Here is a 17,268-nt window from a genome sequence, read left to right on the forward strand (position 1 = left end):
GGTTTCATACAAAACAAATAATACAATCTAATAATCAAAAATTCTAATTCAGTCACTTTAACCGCTAATCTTCAATTAACAAATAGGGCTATTATATACTCTTCATAATAAGGTAAAATTAAATCGAAACTGTTAGAAAATTAGAAATAGTCTACTAGGCTTATTATTTTCGTCAAGAAAGGCGCTAGAACTCAGACTTGATCTGTTTAGAGCAAACAATAGAAAATTAGAATATGAGCAGTATTACTCAATTATCCCAACTTGCCGCAAAACAAATTTTTAACAAAGTCAAATACTACTTTAAGAACTTGCAGAATCTTTTACGAACTTCTCGCGGTTAAATATTTTATTGAGAGTTGGGAGTAGAGAAATGTTAATTTCAGTTTGATTTCTTGTTTTATAAAAATGTAGTCTAAAAAATTGTGTTCACACTTTGACCATACATTGAATACTCGATATATAATTAGAATATTTTAACTAATTATTAATCAAACATTTATCCTTTTCCTTTTTTTTTTTTGAATAAACATTTATCCTTTTCTAGTTTAATCTCAATTGGCTTTTTATCATATTAGGATTACCAACATTAATTTTATTTTTATTTTTCATTTAGCCTTTTTCTTAAAAACAAAAGAAATATGGACAACTCGAATTTTCCCTTCTCTATACATCTGGCTCCAAACGATTCGGTGAATATCTGAAAATAATTGCACTTTGAAGAGATCTTTTCAAATACAAGGCATGTGTTCTAATTTCCAAAACATAAACCTAAACTACAATAGCACAAGGACTGTTGGGGTTGGTAATATTCTTTGTTCAGAACCGAACAATAAATAAATTTTCCTATTAACTATAGTTTTGTCAGCATTGCAGCAATAGTCTACAATCTAAACTTCGCAAATATACTATTACCACTTATAATCAATATTCAATATATCTATAGTTCTTTTTAGCTAAGCACATGACATCCACGCCCACGTGACATCTTTGAAAACTCACACACATTTATAATTTCGATTGAAAATGCTATATCCAGAGATTTTTTTATTTCCAGAGCAAAATAAAAAGGAAAGTACAAAACTGCCCCTTCTATATACAATAAACAGCTCTTTGGAAAAAATTAATGTAAGGATGATATGAACTTTTCAAGCTTTGTTGCTCTGAAAATAAAAAAAAAAAGCTTTGGAAATAACATTTCCCTTTCGATTATTACTGGATTGTGTTTTCTTGAATAGAACTGAGGAAAAATGAAATGAATTTTATACTCATTCTTATTGTTTAATAAAATATCACTCATATATTTTAAAATAAATGCTCATTGCACTTTTACATCATGTTCGTTTCAATTTCTATCACATAAAATTTAGGCCATGTTTGGAAGTTAGAGGTTTGGGGCAAAATTAGAGGTTTGAGGTGGTTTAGAGGTTTGACCAAGAGAATCCGCTAAAATTGGTGTTTGGTAGATAGCGGATTGAAAGTTGAAACAGAGGTTTGGATCCAAAAAACTAATATTGAAAAAACTACTTTGAGGAGTTTTTTGGGTTAGCGGTTTGGGTATGTGTCACAAAAAGCTCATCAAACAGCTATTTACCAAACAGTTTTACAACAAACCGCTAATTCAATCTGCTAGTCAAAACATCTATTTAAATCAGCTAGTCAAAACATCTAATTCAATCCGCTAACAGTTAACCGCTAACCGCTAATTCCCAAACAAGGCCTTAAACTTATTCATATTTAATCAAAATTATATCATACTTTTTTTCTTTATCCTTGATGAACGGACTTAATTTCTTGGGTACCAGGAAAAACAATCAAGAAATAAATTGAGTTGGTTCAGTTCACACCAAAGCCAAACAAACTTTGACCCGAGCTGCACAGATACTCGGTAGTCGGTAGTATATATAAGTTGTTGGTGGCCTCATTCTGTGTATAAACACAATTCTAGCCTCGTAGCACAAAACAAAATCTTGTACTCTTCCCCCATTCAATCTACTCCATTCATATTTCTCCACCCTTGAGGCTCTTGGACCTTTTTCAACTCAACTACATCACACACATTTAAATGGGCACGGAAGGTTCCGGTGAAGGGTACTTGAAGAAGCACTTCCACCACCATCAGCACCACCACTCTGACACCGAGGTAATGAGCACCGAGAAGCTGGCATTCAGCGGGCCGCTGAACCAGCGTGGTGGCAGAAAGAGTGCAAGGTTTAGCAGCAACCCTGATGATGATTATGTCGAGGTCACTATCGATGTTCGAGATGATTCACTGGCGGTTCACAGTGTCAAGACTGCTGGTGGGGGTGAGCTGGAAGATCAGGAGCTTACTTTGTTGGCCAGGGGGTTGGAGAAGAAGTCCTCTTTCGGATCTTCGGTTGTGAGGAATGCTTCTACTAAGATCAGGCAGGTTTCGCAGGAGCTCAAGCGTTTGGCTTCGCTGACTAAGAGATCACATGCTGGAAAGCTGGACAGGAGTAAATCTGCAGCGGCTCATGCTCTTAAGGGTCTGAAGTTTATTAGCAAGACTGATGGGGGTGCTGGTTGGGCCGCGGTGGAGAAGCGGTTTGATGAACTCACCTCCGCCACTACTGGATTGCTGCCCCGGGCGCTCTTTGGGCAATGCATAGGTAAAAGCAGCTCTTTTCCTAATTATGTTAAGAATTTAGCTACTGTGGCTGATGTTCTGTTTTGGTTATTGGCAGGGATGAATAAGGAGTCTAAAGAGTTTGCTGGAGAGCTTTTTGATGCACTGACCCGGAGGAGGAACATTACGGGAGAATTGATCAACAAAGCAGAGTTGAAAGAGTTCTGGGAACAAATTTCTGATCAAAGTTTTGACTCCAGGCTTCGAACTTTCTTTGATATGTAAGTAGGAAAATATGATCAAACATTATTGGCTTTTGATGCTTTAACATACTTTTAGTAATTATAGTATATAATTTGAAGGACAATTTTGTGGCAGGGTTGATAAAGATGCGGATGGACGAATAACAGAGGAAGAGGTCAGAGAGGTATAGACCTTATGTGTTTTTCAATTAATCATATATATGGTCTACACGAAAAATTGTATATTAAGAATAGAACGTTACTGTGAATTGAGCAAGAATTTGCCTTTGTAGATTATCAGCCTCAGCGCCTCTGCAAACAAACTGTCGAATATCCAAAAACAAGCAGATGAATACGCAGCACTGATCATGGAAGAGTTAGACCCAGACAATGTCGGTTACATCATGGTAAGAAAAGGGCAATACATTTAATTTAAAAAGTAGAACTGGGTAATCAAATTATATAATTTGCCACTGAGAATCCTATTGTATGCACTCAGATAGAAAACTTGGAGATGCTTTTGTTACAAGTTCCAAACCAACCAGTTAGAGGAGGTGAAAGCAAACTTTTAAGCCAGATGCTAAGCCAAAAGCTCAAGCCTACACATGATCATAATATAGTTCGGAGAAGTATTAGAGATTTCAAGTACTTTTTGCTAGATAATTGGAAAAGAGTTTGGGTATTGGCGCTATGGATAGGAGTGATGGCTGGTTTATTTACTTACAAGTATGTGCAGTACAAAAACAGAGCAGCGTATGAAGTGATTGGCTTTTGTGTTTGTTTAGCCAAGGGTGCAGCTGAGACACTTAAGTTAAACATGGCTCTAATATTACTGCCAGTTTGTCGGAACACTATCACTTGGCTAAGGAACAAAACCAAACTGGGCATGGCTGTTCCATTCGACGACAACCTCAATTTCCATAAAGTAAGTCTTTTAATAGGAATATGACGAGAATTTGATAGATGCGAGTTTACTAAAGAGTTGGTGACTTTCCTTGCAGGTTATAGCAGTTGGAATTGCGATCGGTGTCGGGGTTCATGCAATTTCCCATTTAGCTTGCGACTTTCCTCGCCTTCTCCACGCAAGTGAGGAGAAGTATGAGTTAATGAAGCCATTCTTCGGGGAAGATCAACCTACAAGCTACTGGCATTTTGTAAAGGAAATAGAAGGGGTTACTGGGATTATAATGGTAGTGTTGATGACTATAGCCTTCACGCTCGCTACCCCTTGGTTAAGGCGAGGCAGACTAAACCTACCTAACTTTTTGAAAAAGTTCACTGGATTCAATGCCTTCTGGTATTCCCATCACCTTTTCGTGATAGTTTACACTCTGCTTATAATCCACGGTATTAGACTTTACTTGACCCACGAATGGTACAAGAAAACGGTAAGTATAGACACAAATCATCCTGATCTATCCCTTTACAAAGATATAGTTTCTCATCTTTCATTGTAATGTTCACCAAATGTCTACATTTTGCTTGTGACAGACCTGGATGTATTTGGCAGTTCCTGTCACACTTTACGCAGGTGAGAGATTAGTAAGGGTATTTAGATCGAGCATCAAGCCTGTCAAGATACTTAAGGTAAGCTCACAATTTATATTAAATAAATTATGCATGTTTGATGTCTAAATATAAAAAGTCTTGAGTTATGGTGATATTTATAGGTGGCGGTTTATCCCGGAAATGTTTTGGCCATTCACATGTCAAAGCCTCAGGGATTCAGATACAAGAGCGGGCAATACATGTTTGTCAATTGTGCAGCCGTTTCACCATTTGAATGGTAGGGGTCCTTCGATTTGCCTAAAACTTGCGTTTTGAATTTATTGGCTATTTGTTCTAAAGTTACACCAGTACTTAATTATTCCATAGTCTAAATTTTATTAGAACTTTGTAGACTTGTAGTATAAGGAGCCAATATATTTTTTTAAATATAATTAATCACAACAAAACGAGTATAGATTCTAAATGGTCCAGATATTGCAATCATTTCTTAGGAGTTCTATTATTGCTAATAATTCATGTGTTAACAGGCATCCGTTTTCCATTACATCTGCCCCTGGAGACGACTATTTAAGTGTTCATATTCGAACTCTTGGTGACTGGACACGACAACTTAAGACTGTTTTCTCAGAGGTGACTGAAATGTTCTATAAACAAAAGCATGTTGTAGACTCTAAATTCATTGCAATATATTCTATTTTCTACTGCTAGCAAATCCTTGCGATGATTCTAAACCTAGAATTACAAATTGGATTCTATTAGGTATGCCAACCACCACCTACAGGGAAAAGTGGACTTCTAAGAGCGGACCACATTCAGGGAGAAAACAATCCCAAGTGAGTTAATCCAGAATCGTTAATTATGCACACTGTAATTAGCATATCATTTGAGGGTAGAAATGTGTAGCTAACCTGTAACTCTTTAATCCAGAGTGGCAGAGTCTATAGCATATATTATCATAGATATGAAACTGTTAATAATATTGTTAGATTTAAGTAATACACTAGTTAGAAATCTAAACTTGAACTTATGTACTGACAGATGTCCTTACATTATGTTATAATTATTGGGGTACAAAAGGTTGGGCAATATCAATGTCATTTTCCACCATTTAACTAGTGTTTTTTTCATATACTTATATACAGACATATATAAGATAACAATATTATAACACAATGATGAATGTGGCAGCTTTCCTAGAGTCTTGATTGATGGACCATATGGGGCACCAGCGCAAGACTACAAAAAATATGATGTGGTTCTGCTGGTAGGGTTAGGAATAGGGGCAACACCAATGATCAGCATTGTAAAAGACATAGTGAACAACATGAAAGACATGGAGGAAGATGAAACTGCCTTAGAGGATGGGACAACAAGTAGTATTGCTAACAACAATCCATTAACAACGGCTAGTTCACCAAATAGCTCGAAAGGAAGATCAGGGTCTGTAAGTGGTAACCAATTCAAAACAAGGAAGGCTTACTTTTATTGGGTTACTAGGGAACAAGGCTCATTTGACTGGTTCAAAGGGGTTATGAATGAGGTTGCTGAAACTGATAAAAATGGAGTAATAGAAATGCATAACTACTGCACTAGTGTCTATGAAGAAGGGGATGCTAGATCAGCTCTCATTACTATGCTTCAGTCAATCAATCATGCCAAGAATGGTGTTGATGTTGTGTCCGGCACTCGGGTCAAGTCACACTTCGCAAAGCCTAATTGGCGTAATGTCTACAAACGGATTGCTCTCAACCATACAAACAGCCGAATTGGTAAGTTTCCTCATCTTGAACTTGTTCTAGACTTACACAAAAGTATTCATGTTAATCATTAAGTTTGGTATATTCACTACTCTTAAGTATCTCAAGTTCATTATCTTAACTAAAGAATACCCATAAACAATATGATTAGTGAAGTGAAGCCTAATCATGGAACACAGAAGAAGGTATATTAAAAGAACAAGATGGAAATGGCTTTAATTTTCCTGATTTTTTAACATAGAAGACTGTTCTTTTCGCATAGTTTCAGAATCATCCAATGCCTTCTCCATATAAGTGAAAAACATAATTATAATTATTATTTCTTAGTAACACGATTAGATTAGCAGTGTTATCTTTTGTTTGTAAAGTTCAAATATTTCTCAGCATACCACCAATAAATAGGGTGTGCTACAAATTCAAAAAGAAAAGCCAGACTCTGCCATTGTGCTCTACCCATGTAGTAAAGGGACCCATAAAGGACTGCTTTACAACAGGAATTAATTAGTGGAGACTGAAGACTAGTGATCTTAGTCAAGAGTACATTATAAAATGCCTAAAGAACTACTACTGATATAAAAGTCAGGTTATATATAATCATCTAGAAAGCTTAGTAATTTCATCATTCTATACAAGACTTCGAGCTTTCTGGTTTAGTATTGGTTTTATTGTTATAAGCTTAATGATGAGCTCTTATTTCCTTCATAATAATTATCTGCCTCTTGTTCATTATCAGGTGTATTTTATTGTGGGGCTCCACCACCTGTGAAAGAGTTGAGACAGCTAGCCGCAGATTTCTCACACAAGACCTCCACCAAATTTGATTTTCACAAAGAGAACTTCTGATTAATGTGGAATTAAAGGAGTTGAACACCAAAGTATTAGATTTGGCATGCTCCCTACCATTAATTTTAGAACACACACTATCCCAGTTCACTGTGCTAGTTGTAAATCGTAAGTTCTTGTTGAAAATAAATAGAAAGCTATGGCAATGCTTGACTGAGAGGTGGGATGGTGGACAAAAAGGTGGCCGACATATTTCTATATTCAATCGGAAGGGACCAGTTATCATACTTATATCTGAGATGGTATCAGCATAAGAAATAACAGAGGTCTATCATTGCTGCAATATAGGCAGCGGTCCATGGTATTTGTCGTCTTTGTGTTCCCTCGTTTCAGATATAGGTAGATAGATAGTTATAAGATATAGATAGTAGATAATCAACTGAATTGTTGTTTTTGGTTGGAATAAATGATATATTGATATAAGGTAAAGAAATATTGTAAAGAAAATTGAAGGTCGAGGAGAAATTTGAAAAGAAGAGTGAGAATTGCAAAAATGAGCATTGATCTCAAATTTTATTGGGATCAAACTCTAGTTTTAATTAATTATTTAATTTGTTTTATTTTAGTGATTTTTATTCATGTCTCTATTCAAATATTATCATAATTGATTCCTTCCGACCAAATTTTGCTACTGAGTTTTTCCTCAGATGTAGAAATAAGGGTTCAGTGTTTTATAAAATTCATCCACCTCTATAAGTTGAGCAACTGAGAATAATCTTATAACAGACTTGTGAGAATAATCTTATAACAGAATTTACATCATGACATTCAAGATGACATACATGCATCCGTGTATGGATGAATAGCCAACAAATCTCCTTGTATTAAGATCTTAATCTCTCCAGGATAGAGGTCCTAACAAAAAAGGAAAATCATGTACTTAATTCATCAGAGTTAATTGTACAGCTATCTACGTTAGGTATTAGGTACCGTACCGGTCCTACTTTATTGGATCCCAAATTAGCAGACCCTTGGGCCAGTGCACCAGAAAGTTGAAGATGCTTTAACCATTTATCTGCCTCCTAAGTCCTATCAATTTTTTTTTTTATCTATAGACCTTAAGTCGAACTGACCAACCCCTGTAAAGTGTAAACCTCTGAATCTACATAAAAATTTCTATATATAGCCGGAGTAAACCTAATGCTAGATTCTATGATAACCTATGAGTTCAAAAATTACCAACTTTGAATATTCCATCCAAGCACCGTGGAATATGTATGAACTGGTTCATGAAAAAGTAAGTGAGTAAAAAGGCTGCAGATTTAAGTTGATTCTTTATCCTGATTGGGTATATACATGTCCCTTAAATTTCTAAATGCTTAGAATCCAGGCAGAGTGCTAGGTTCTTGCCATTTGAAAGACCAGTTTCTAAGAAGGTAGCACCCACAGCATGTAAACGGTCTGATACAAGTAAAAGCACAAATGCGCAAACAAAATGTACAAGTGGCAGAAGAGGCACAAAAGGAAAATAAAGAGTAAGAAACAAAAACCTTATGTGCCATTTCTCTGTGGTAACTCTGGTCTGCAGGAAACACTCACAGCATCCTTTTCTTATCTTAGTTTCCTTTTCAGCCTCTGGAAATTGGGTTTCATTGGCTGGCTGGACTGGCTTCCTACCGTGCCCTGATCTGCAGCATTAGCAGGTCCAAATGGAATGAGAGGTTTTTTTATCAGCACACATTCTTCTGTAATGACACCACTTGTAATTTTAGGTGAAGCTAGTTTTTTCCTCATTTGTCTTGGTACCTCCAGCCTTTCTAGTATTCTTGAAGTTTTTTCATCCAGATGTCTACTACCAATCTCTGGTAATGAAAAAACAGCTTGGTCAAACTTAGGCTTCGCAATGCAAGTGGGAGACTGTCTCCTAGGGACCTCATTAACAATCAACTGTTCCCACTCTTCTGCAATGCGTGCGGTCGTACTGTCTTCTCCAGGTTTAGGATCCTGCTCTGTTACTTCCTCTTCTATAGGTACAATGTCAGAAGCTAGCTTTAGTGGTTTGGTCTCTTTTACAAAATTTATCTCTGGGCTTCCATTCCCAAGTAGCTGTTCCCACTCCATAGCAACATGCTCAGGATTTCCATCTTTTTCGGATTTTGACTCTAATTGTGGTAGTTCCTCTCCTATGGTTACAAAATTGGCAGCTTGCTTTAGTAACACAATCTCTTCTGGAAAACTTTGCCGGGTAGAGATGGATTCATGGCTCTTGTCCTTCAATTTTTGAGGTAATGAGCTGGAATGTATATCGATATTAATGAACATTACCCAAAAAGGTTTTGAAGTTAATAATATGTATAGCTAAATCACACAAAGATGTTAAGCCTATATGACTAATTTCAGATATACTATAACATTATTTAGGTAATATCCACGATAATACAGTGATCTGTAATGATAAACCAACTCCAGATCAAGCTTACAAGGATAGCAACGGATCACATATAATGAAACAACTCCCCACCCCCACTCCCATTATCTAGTGTGCAAGATCAATCTTAATTTTATCAAAGTCAACTTTACAAATTTCGATTATAAAACCATAGGAATCAATTAACTTTTATGCAGACATGCTACAAAACATTCGACTTCCACAGCAATCCAGAAACCATAGTAAATATGTGTCTTGGTACAAAGAAATTTTCCAGTAATTCTAAATTGCATGCTTTTGAAAAGGTCTTGCATCATACATATTTTCATCTTAAACCACAAGGTCAGAAGGATATTTACCCGAATTGTAGACTTTCCTTTACAAGCACATTCAGTTTTTGATGGAATCCCCTCTCATGCAGGACAGGATTGTAATCTCTTGCTTCCATCTGTAAACAGCAAGCAGACATGAAAACTCCTTTTCTTTTGTGTGTGAAAATAAGGATTTTAGATGTTAATATATCAGCTCCATATTTAATTTGTAGGTAGTCAAGCATCTATGTTTTATCACGAAAACAATCCCCTAGACATCAAATGATTAAAATCTGTGCAGTTCACCAAAAGTTCTAATAGTCAGCCTCCTAAACCTGCTGCCGACTTCTTTATAAATTGCATATCCTTTCATCAGGTTACGAATGTATTTGCTTTCTATTACAAGTTACTCAATCGTACTGGCTGTAGCTTCCGAAATTAGCTTAATAAGTAAATGTGTATATACACTCTTACCAACCTTTAGAAGGATGTTTACGCCAATCATATTCACATTAGTATTAGTGAATAAAAAAAAATGAAATATGTAGATGTATATGCTTACTAAACAAACAAAAGAAAGGAAATTATACCTTGAGTAAAGAGGTTCGTACAGAGGTTTCAATCTCTTTTGCCGTTGAAGAAGTAATTAACTGATGGACATCAAGGATAGGCACGATTTCCTCTGATCCTGCCAGCCGCTGCAAGCATTGAGGGATTTAGATTATATTCAAAAGGCAGCCTGAATATTTAAAATATACATCTAAAAACTTTAATTAAAAAACAATATTCTTATATAGTAATGATCATTTATTGTGTTTTAATAAAAATTTAAAAAAAATAAATGATAACCTTACATAAGTTATGTGGGTAGATTTTCACATAAATCTTTTGAAGATTTTAAGTGTAATGAGACTCAGAAATGCAGATAGTATTACCCTGAGAAGCATTAGTCCTTTGTCTGAAGGTAACAATATATAATAGCACTGGAAGGAAGTCTGCTTCAGCGTTTCTATATTACAATTTGAAGAGCAAACCAGACCCTGGTCCAGAGAATGCAGAACACTACAAAGTCCTCCGAAAACTGCCAATGCATAGAGAAAGCAGTAAGTGTTGATAACAGTTGATTTGATAAAAAGCAAGTAGACAATAAACTAAACAATTTAACGGACTCCTATTTCCAGATGAGAGTCCAAAAGTCTGTATGGGTTTACGGATTTGGAATAGTGGATTCTTATTTGGAAGGGAGGGAGTAAGTTAATGTCAATGTAAGTCTTCTTGTTTGACTCGAAGAATAAATCTGTCAGCTCCAGCTTTTTACGTACCTTGAGCATTTAACTCTGACTTGTCAAAATCCTCAGACTCTGGACAACTTGATGGAGTTACAACATAGGAAGGCCCAAAAATAACACCTGTTTGAGTAAGTCAGTAAACATTCTAGAGGTGATGCCAAAAGTCACTTTGACAAGAAGGAATTAACTAAGAAAGAAATAGGACAAATAATATTGACCTGCTTCTTTTGCACATTCTTATTAAAGCGCCATTCTAAATCCAAAATATATATTAAAGTTACCGACTACTCAAAAAGGATAATTTTGCTGCAACAAAAGGACATGGAGGCCATGGAACACAATATAATAGAAACACCTAAAGTAATGGGAGTACAGAACAACTAGACAACACTACAATGCTCAATACAAGGTGGAGTCTTTACAGTTATATGAAAACTTTGCTCATTTTATGATTAAAGTTCAAGCTTTAGGTTTACCTTCACTTAGAGATCCTAAATTAGTTCTCTCAATAACCTTGAAATCAACAGGTGAAGAAACTTGCTGGAGCTTCAAACAGCACCAGAAAGAGGGCATAAACAGGACTGTTTGTTCTCCAACCTTTACAGAATTGTCAAATATATCCGAGAGTTCAAGATCATTGCATGTGATTGGGCAAGACCTCTTCTTTCCATGTTCATGTATATCCAGTAATGGCATGCCATGACACCTGCATGTCTTTTTTATGGTATAGTACAAAAGTTACACTGTGTTTTGTGTAACTTTTGAATATGTAACTTACAAGTAAATAATGTTGCGAAACTGAAAGAGAATTTCATGCTTAAAATCATAATTTGCTGACAACTTAATTTCTGAATGCAAGCACCAACTGGTGAATAAGATTAACAGGTTATATTTCATTGGCGATGTTACAGAATTCAAGTTTCAATTTGGAAAATAGCAGTTGATGTCGCCCCATCTAACACACGATAAAACGTGTGTATCCAATGCCGTTGTACCTGTTAACGATGGCCTGAACTAAAGATCTCCACAACTGGTAATGATTTTTAACCACTCACTAAACTGGGAATAATTGTATAGTTGTATGTTAAATAAATGCCAGAGTGTCACCAAAAATCTGATGCCAAAGTCATTTAATCGCAGGTAATATGTATTAAACTATAAAGGTCTACAGATAATTCATTGGCTATTTTTCCATATGTTATCATTATACTTCCGTTTCCATAGGGAATAAGAAGGTCCACTAAACACAAGATACACAATGATGAAAGTTATGTCAAACAATGTAGATCGGTTAAACATCGATCATCACTTGGCCAAAAAAGTAACTTAATATGCACTATCAAATATTTGGCCAGACAAGAAACTTTTACCTGACAGGGTGTGAATCCATCAATCATGGGACTGTAGGATGAGCAGAGGTTGCAATATATCTGCTTCAGAGAGCCTACAAGATCTCTCTTGAACATGAATTGAGCTTGTAGTTGTTCCTCCATGTCATCCTTCAAGTCTTGCAGCCATTGTTTAACCAGTATGCGAAACACATTTCCATCTACAAAATGATATTTCCTAATAAGTAACATATAATTAGTACAGTTTAGTGTTGTGTGCCCTATAAGGATATTTTGCATATCAATATATCATACTACTTGACGTCTGAATCTAGATCAAATATTTTGTCAATGTTTAGCATTTATGGTCTACTTTGCCAGGTTGTCAATGAATGTTCCTTGCAAGATTCAGAGAGACCGACAATTTCTTACGTGACATGTAAAGGTTAATTGTTTATATTTTGAAGCTCGCCGGAGTTCATTAACGTCAGTCATACAAGATTTAACCATTACAAGTCTTTTTAGTTGCCTTCTGACCAATAGTAGCTTCCCAAATCATGTCAAATTACTAAACTCCAAATACAAAGTGTCAAACCTGGAAAAAATGCTCGGAATGAGCAGTTCTCAAGTTCAGTGATTTGCTTATCAAATTTGTTGATAGTTTCAGGTAGATCACTGAGATGACTTGATTTTTGCTCAAGCAAAACAAACTCCACTGAGACACATTTATCTGCTGCATCCTACGATATAAACCATGACTATATGAAGACACATAATTTGTATTGCAGAGAAGCCACTAATACATTAACCAGAACAAATGAAAGATATTGGTGACAAATGCCTCACCATAAGTGCCTCTTTAGTAACGGAGTCTAAATTTTGTACAAAATTCGAGCCAATCAGAATGACTTTTCTGGTAATATCTTTGTCGTCACCTTTCCATGAGTATAATGCTTTATCACTCAGAATGCTTGAGAGTTTCAAATCTGGCGGCAAACCAGGAAAAAGAAAAAGTAAAACAAAAGTTTTTGCAATCGCAAAGCATTTAATACACACAATAACCAAATGAAGTTTCACACTTGTGTGATATAACATTGCTTAAACTATTGTCAGTAGTGGAATTGGGGAGGGGCTGAGGGGGTCGGGTACTCAGACACATACTTAAGAATCTTCTGTAGTATTAGATAGTTGTAAGAATGAGCCACTAGTTAACTCTTCTCCTCCAACTTTACAAGTAATGCAGTTTTGTTATATTATGCATCTGGTCTAGATTTAAATTTGATTTTGAACAGTACACTATTAATAACAAAAGGGAAGGGGGGGGGGGGGGGGGACTAGCATTAGATAACTGAGCAAACATCAGATCCACTGCAATTAATTTTACCATCACAAGAGACATCATTGGAACTGCTGTATGTGGGCAAGAAGACATCAGAAGGCAGATTAGTGACAGCATGGTGGAAATCACGGAGACTGAATTCTCCTCTGGGAATATATGCAACCTTCAGCTGTTTGAAAAATCATTAAATCAATTGCTTAATATTGTACACAAAATAACCTCCTTTTAAGAAATATAAATTCACAGTCATAGTACTGTTGCAGTCTTGTATTAGGTAAGTATTATATTCATAAATAATCATTAGACTTGGTGAATTTATCATACAAAAACATACACAATACATAGAAGTTTGAACTTGCTCCGAGAGATATGCAGACGCATATGTAGAACCCCAAGCATACGAACCAGAAGAGTGAGATCAATACAGAAAAGTCGATAATATATACCTCCCTCGAGCTAGAAATTCGATTGTTGATGATATAACAAAGTCCGAATCGATTAGGAAGAGGCTTTGAATGAGGTCTTTCACCAATTGAAGACGAGATGGCGTAGAAATTCGCCAATTGCAATAATGCCTGAAACAAAAACACACAAACAAAATGAATCAGTTGTTCAACGTCAACATAATCACAAAGAATTACATATGTGACTCATAATTACACCTACTGAAATGTAAATATAACTACAATTACAGATATGACCTAGAATTCTGTTATCTCTTTATATTATAGTGTCTGAAGCGTGAATGCTACAGTGACGCAATGCCTATTAATTTCCCCCCAAAGTTCGGCGTATTTACAGCCTTGCCACCGCCTACCCCAGCTTGCCTTTGACAGTCCCAGCAGTTGACACGTCTGTGCTTCTCACCCACGTGCTTCATTACACACTCCTGCACTGCTTTATACTTACTTCATTTATATTAAATTAACTAAATTAACTAAATATCTCTTCATTCAAACTTATGCAGGAAGCTTGCTTGCTACTCTTCTTTGAACCGAAGAGCATAACAATAGCATACCTAATACAAATTTGAATATTCATCCCCGACCATTGCTTTTTCGCCAAAACAAAGCAAGCTTCTTTCCGTGAAAAGATCAGCTTCGAGTGTCATCAAGCTATGAACCAGGTACTTCCATTGTTTCTTATTTGTCTTCGATACTTCGTCTTCGTTTTATGTTATTTTAAAGTTTGATTTTATAATGTTTCAGGAAAATGATGATCCAAATGACCAGTCATGGCGTTTATTCACTTCCGAGGACATGATAGATGGTATCGCAATTTTTCTGTTTTATTTTTTTTTAAAAAAAGGTCTCAAGATTCACAGCTTCTTACGATTGTTTCCTCTTGCAGGTTATAAAGCGCTGAAAAGACGGAAAAAAGGCACGAAGATGAACAAGGATGGTAGACGATTTTCGAACAATCAAACGCATGCACCCCCCACTTCCTCTACTAGAGAATCGTGTACAAACAAATAAAATGCTTAGTCTATGTATTTTGGAATTTTGAATATCGACTGTGTTATGAATTTTAATTTGTGTTATGAACCTATGTGTTATTAATTTATGAATATTAGTTTGTGATTGTGATATTAGTTTGTGTTCTTTTGTTTAGTTTCTACATTGATATGTTCTTACTTACTAATCACAGCTAATAGCACGATTAAAGAAATAAACAATCCTGGAAGCTACTTTGATGAGAACAATCGGAACTCTCCCCACTCTGTTTTGACAAACCTTTTTCAATACAGAGATTTTACCTGCTTGATGTCTCCTAGTAACGGAGGTGACAAACTGCAGAGATCCAGCACGAAGCACAGCATCACCATTGTTCGCCTCTCTTTCCCTCCCTCGCCCTCTCTATCCCTGAATATGTGGATTTGTTTTTGGCGCGCTCCTGTATTTCAGCACTGTCGAAATGACAAATTATCTAATTTTATAATTTGAATATTTGAATATAACCCCGGACCGGGTGAACCGAGTGAGAAAAGGCCCTCGGGGGCACAATTTCAATACATAATGCCCTAAACGGCACTGTCCAGAAAAAAGGCCCCCACTAGCACTTCAAAACACATGTTGAAGTAACGTTTTATAATTTTTCAAAACGGCACACGCATACACGTTTTGCCATTTACTGAATAAGTATCAACGTGACTTACAGTCACGTTTACCACCTTCAAACGTGATACAAAGTCACGTTTCACTGATTAATTTATAAAAAAAAATCTTGAAATTAACTGTTGTTAACATTTCAGAATTCACTTTTAGGTTTTAGAATGATTTATTTATACTTGAAATTAATTCGTACTGTATATTAAATTGGTCGACGGTTAGGGTTTAGGATTGAGGGTGTAGGGCCGTTAGGCCCTACTTCCTCGAGCCTAAACCCTAATTAATGCGAGGCTGAAGGGCCGAAGGCCCTGAAGCTGAGAAACCGGCGGAATAAATAAATTTACAATCGTTAACATTTAGGGTTTATGTTTGGGTTGCAGAATGATTAATTCGTACTGTATATCAAATTGGCTGACGGTTAGGGTTTATGATAGAGGGTGTAGGGCCGGTAGGCCCTACTCCCTTGAGCCTAAACCCTAATTAATGCGAGGCTGAAGGGCCGAAGGCCCTGAAGCCGAGAAACCGGCGGAATAAATAAATTTACAATCGTTAACATTTAGGGTTTAGGTTTGGGTTGTAGAATGATTAATTCGTACTGTATATTAAATTGGCCGACGATTAGGGTTTAGGACCAAATTAAAAAGATTAAACTTAAAAATATAAATTAATAGTTTTTAATATTTTAGGGTTAATATTTGGGTTTTAGAATGATTTATTTATGATTGAAATTAAACAAATTAAAAAAAAATACTCAAAACGTGGGACGAACCCACGTTTTGAGTCTGCAACAAAGTGAGAACGTGATTATAACTCACGTTTTATATGTAAAAACGTGATTTTAACTCACGTTTGACAGGCCCAGCCCATTTGAGCAGTGAAAACGTGAAGCGCGTTTTGAGCAAAACGTTTGTTTAAATAACGTTTTGAAGTGACACTCATACCATTATTTTATATCGTGCCATTCAGGACCATCTGGTCAGAAAAGATGACTTACAGGGCCGTCACCCGAACCGAGTTTAGTTGGGTGACTACGAGCAGCTGAGTTTAGTCGGTGCCCATCAACATGGTGCACCTCTTAGTAGATGTGATATTTGACATATTATACGAGCCGATTCGTGATTTATTATACAAACATATAATTTTTAGTTTAAAATCAGAAATGACTTAAAAGTCGGAATTTAAACTCAGACAAACAGACTCTAGGAGTATGTTCGTACACACGCTTGAAACCGGGGCTTAAAGCTTTTTGTCGAAATTGTTTGTTTAGGTTAAAGTCGGAAATTGATTGAAAGTTAAAAATTAACTTAAATTAAAAGGTATTTTTGAGATATTTTTTGAATGATTTTATTTTTCAGTAATTTTTTTGATAAAAATTAATCATGTCATGAATTACTCATAAATTATTTTTATTTTTCTGTTATGTTTTAGATAACTCATAAGTCATTAATAAGTCAAAATTATCAAAACAAACAATTTAAACTCTCACCTTATTATATTAAGTCGTAAGTCACAATTTTAAACTCACTCTAACACCTTATTCTCTCTGTTCTAAGTATATCGAAGTGTATCCATACCCGCTGTATAGTTAAC

General features: G+C 35.8%; 2 protein-coding genes and 1 long non-coding RNA gene across 5 annotated transcripts; 2 read left to right on the forward strand and 1 right to left on the reverse strand.

The window, feature by feature from the left end:
• Positions 1-1,933: 1,933 nt before the first annotated feature.
• Positions 1,934-7,514, forward strand: LOC108222820 (respiratory burst oxidase homolog protein C). The gene is made up of 12 exons (XM_017396741.2): positions 1,934-2,627; positions 2,703-2,865; positions 2,963-3,011; positions 3,120-3,233; positions 3,326-3,751; positions 3,828-4,214; positions 4,318-4,413; positions 4,497-4,612; positions 4,863-4,965; positions 5,095-5,168; positions 5,524-6,104; positions 6,826-7,514. The coding sequence occupies exons 1-12, from the start codon at positions 2,063-2,065 to the stop codon at positions 6,933-6,935; spliced, it is 2,784 nt and encodes a 927-aa protein (XP_017252230.1). The 5' UTR covers positions 1,934-2,062; the 3' UTR covers positions 6,936-7,514.
• A 151-nt stretch (positions 7,515-7,665) lies between these two features.
• Positions 7,666-15,473, reverse strand: LOC108221156 (uncharacterized). Of its 3 annotated transcripts, XR_010292317.1 has the most exons (13): positions 15,327-15,473; positions 14,017-14,145; positions 13,616-13,739; positions 13,078-13,217; positions 12,827-12,971; positions 12,274-12,452; positions 11,380-11,617; positions 10,937-11,023; positions 10,550-10,695; positions 10,205-10,312; positions 9,663-9,751; positions 8,426-9,168; positions 7,666-7,790 (listed from the first exon to the last, which is right to left on the reverse strand). XR_010292317.1 is itself a non-coding variant. In XM_064094386.1 (12 exons), the coding sequence occupies exons 1-12, from the start codon at positions 15,393-15,395 to the stop codon at positions 8,487-8,489; spliced, it is 2,136 nt and encodes a 711-aa protein (XP_063950456.1). In that variant the 5' UTR covers positions 15,396-15,473; the 3' UTR covers positions 8,178-8,486. The 3 variants fall into 3 exon arrangements, 2 of the variants coding, with proteins under 2 accessions (XP_063950456.1, XP_063950457.1); XM_064094386.1 differs by lacking the exon at positions 7,666-7,790 and having other exon boundaries at positions 8,178-9,168; XM_064094387.1 differs by lacking the exons at positions 7,666-7,790; positions 15,327-15,473 and adding an exon at positions 14,237-14,260 and having other exon boundaries at positions 8,178-9,168; positions 13,905-14,145.
• LOC108222821 (uncharacterized) lies at positions 14,524-15,151 on the forward strand. The gene is made up of 3 exons (XR_001807086.2): positions 14,524-14,696; positions 14,779-14,839; positions 14,921-15,151. It is a non-coding gene; the product is annotated as an uncharacterized LOC108222821 (long non-coding RNA).
• Positions 15,474-17,268: the final 1,795 nt, after the last annotated feature.

This window comes from Daucus carota, chromosome 5 (genome assembly GCF_001625215.2).
Source record: "Daucus carota subsp. sativus chromosome 5, DH1 v3.0, whole genome shotgun sequence".
Classification (NCBI taxonomy): domain Eukaryota; kingdom Viridiplantae; phylum Streptophyta; class Magnoliopsida; order Apiales; family Apiaceae; genus Daucus; species Daucus carota.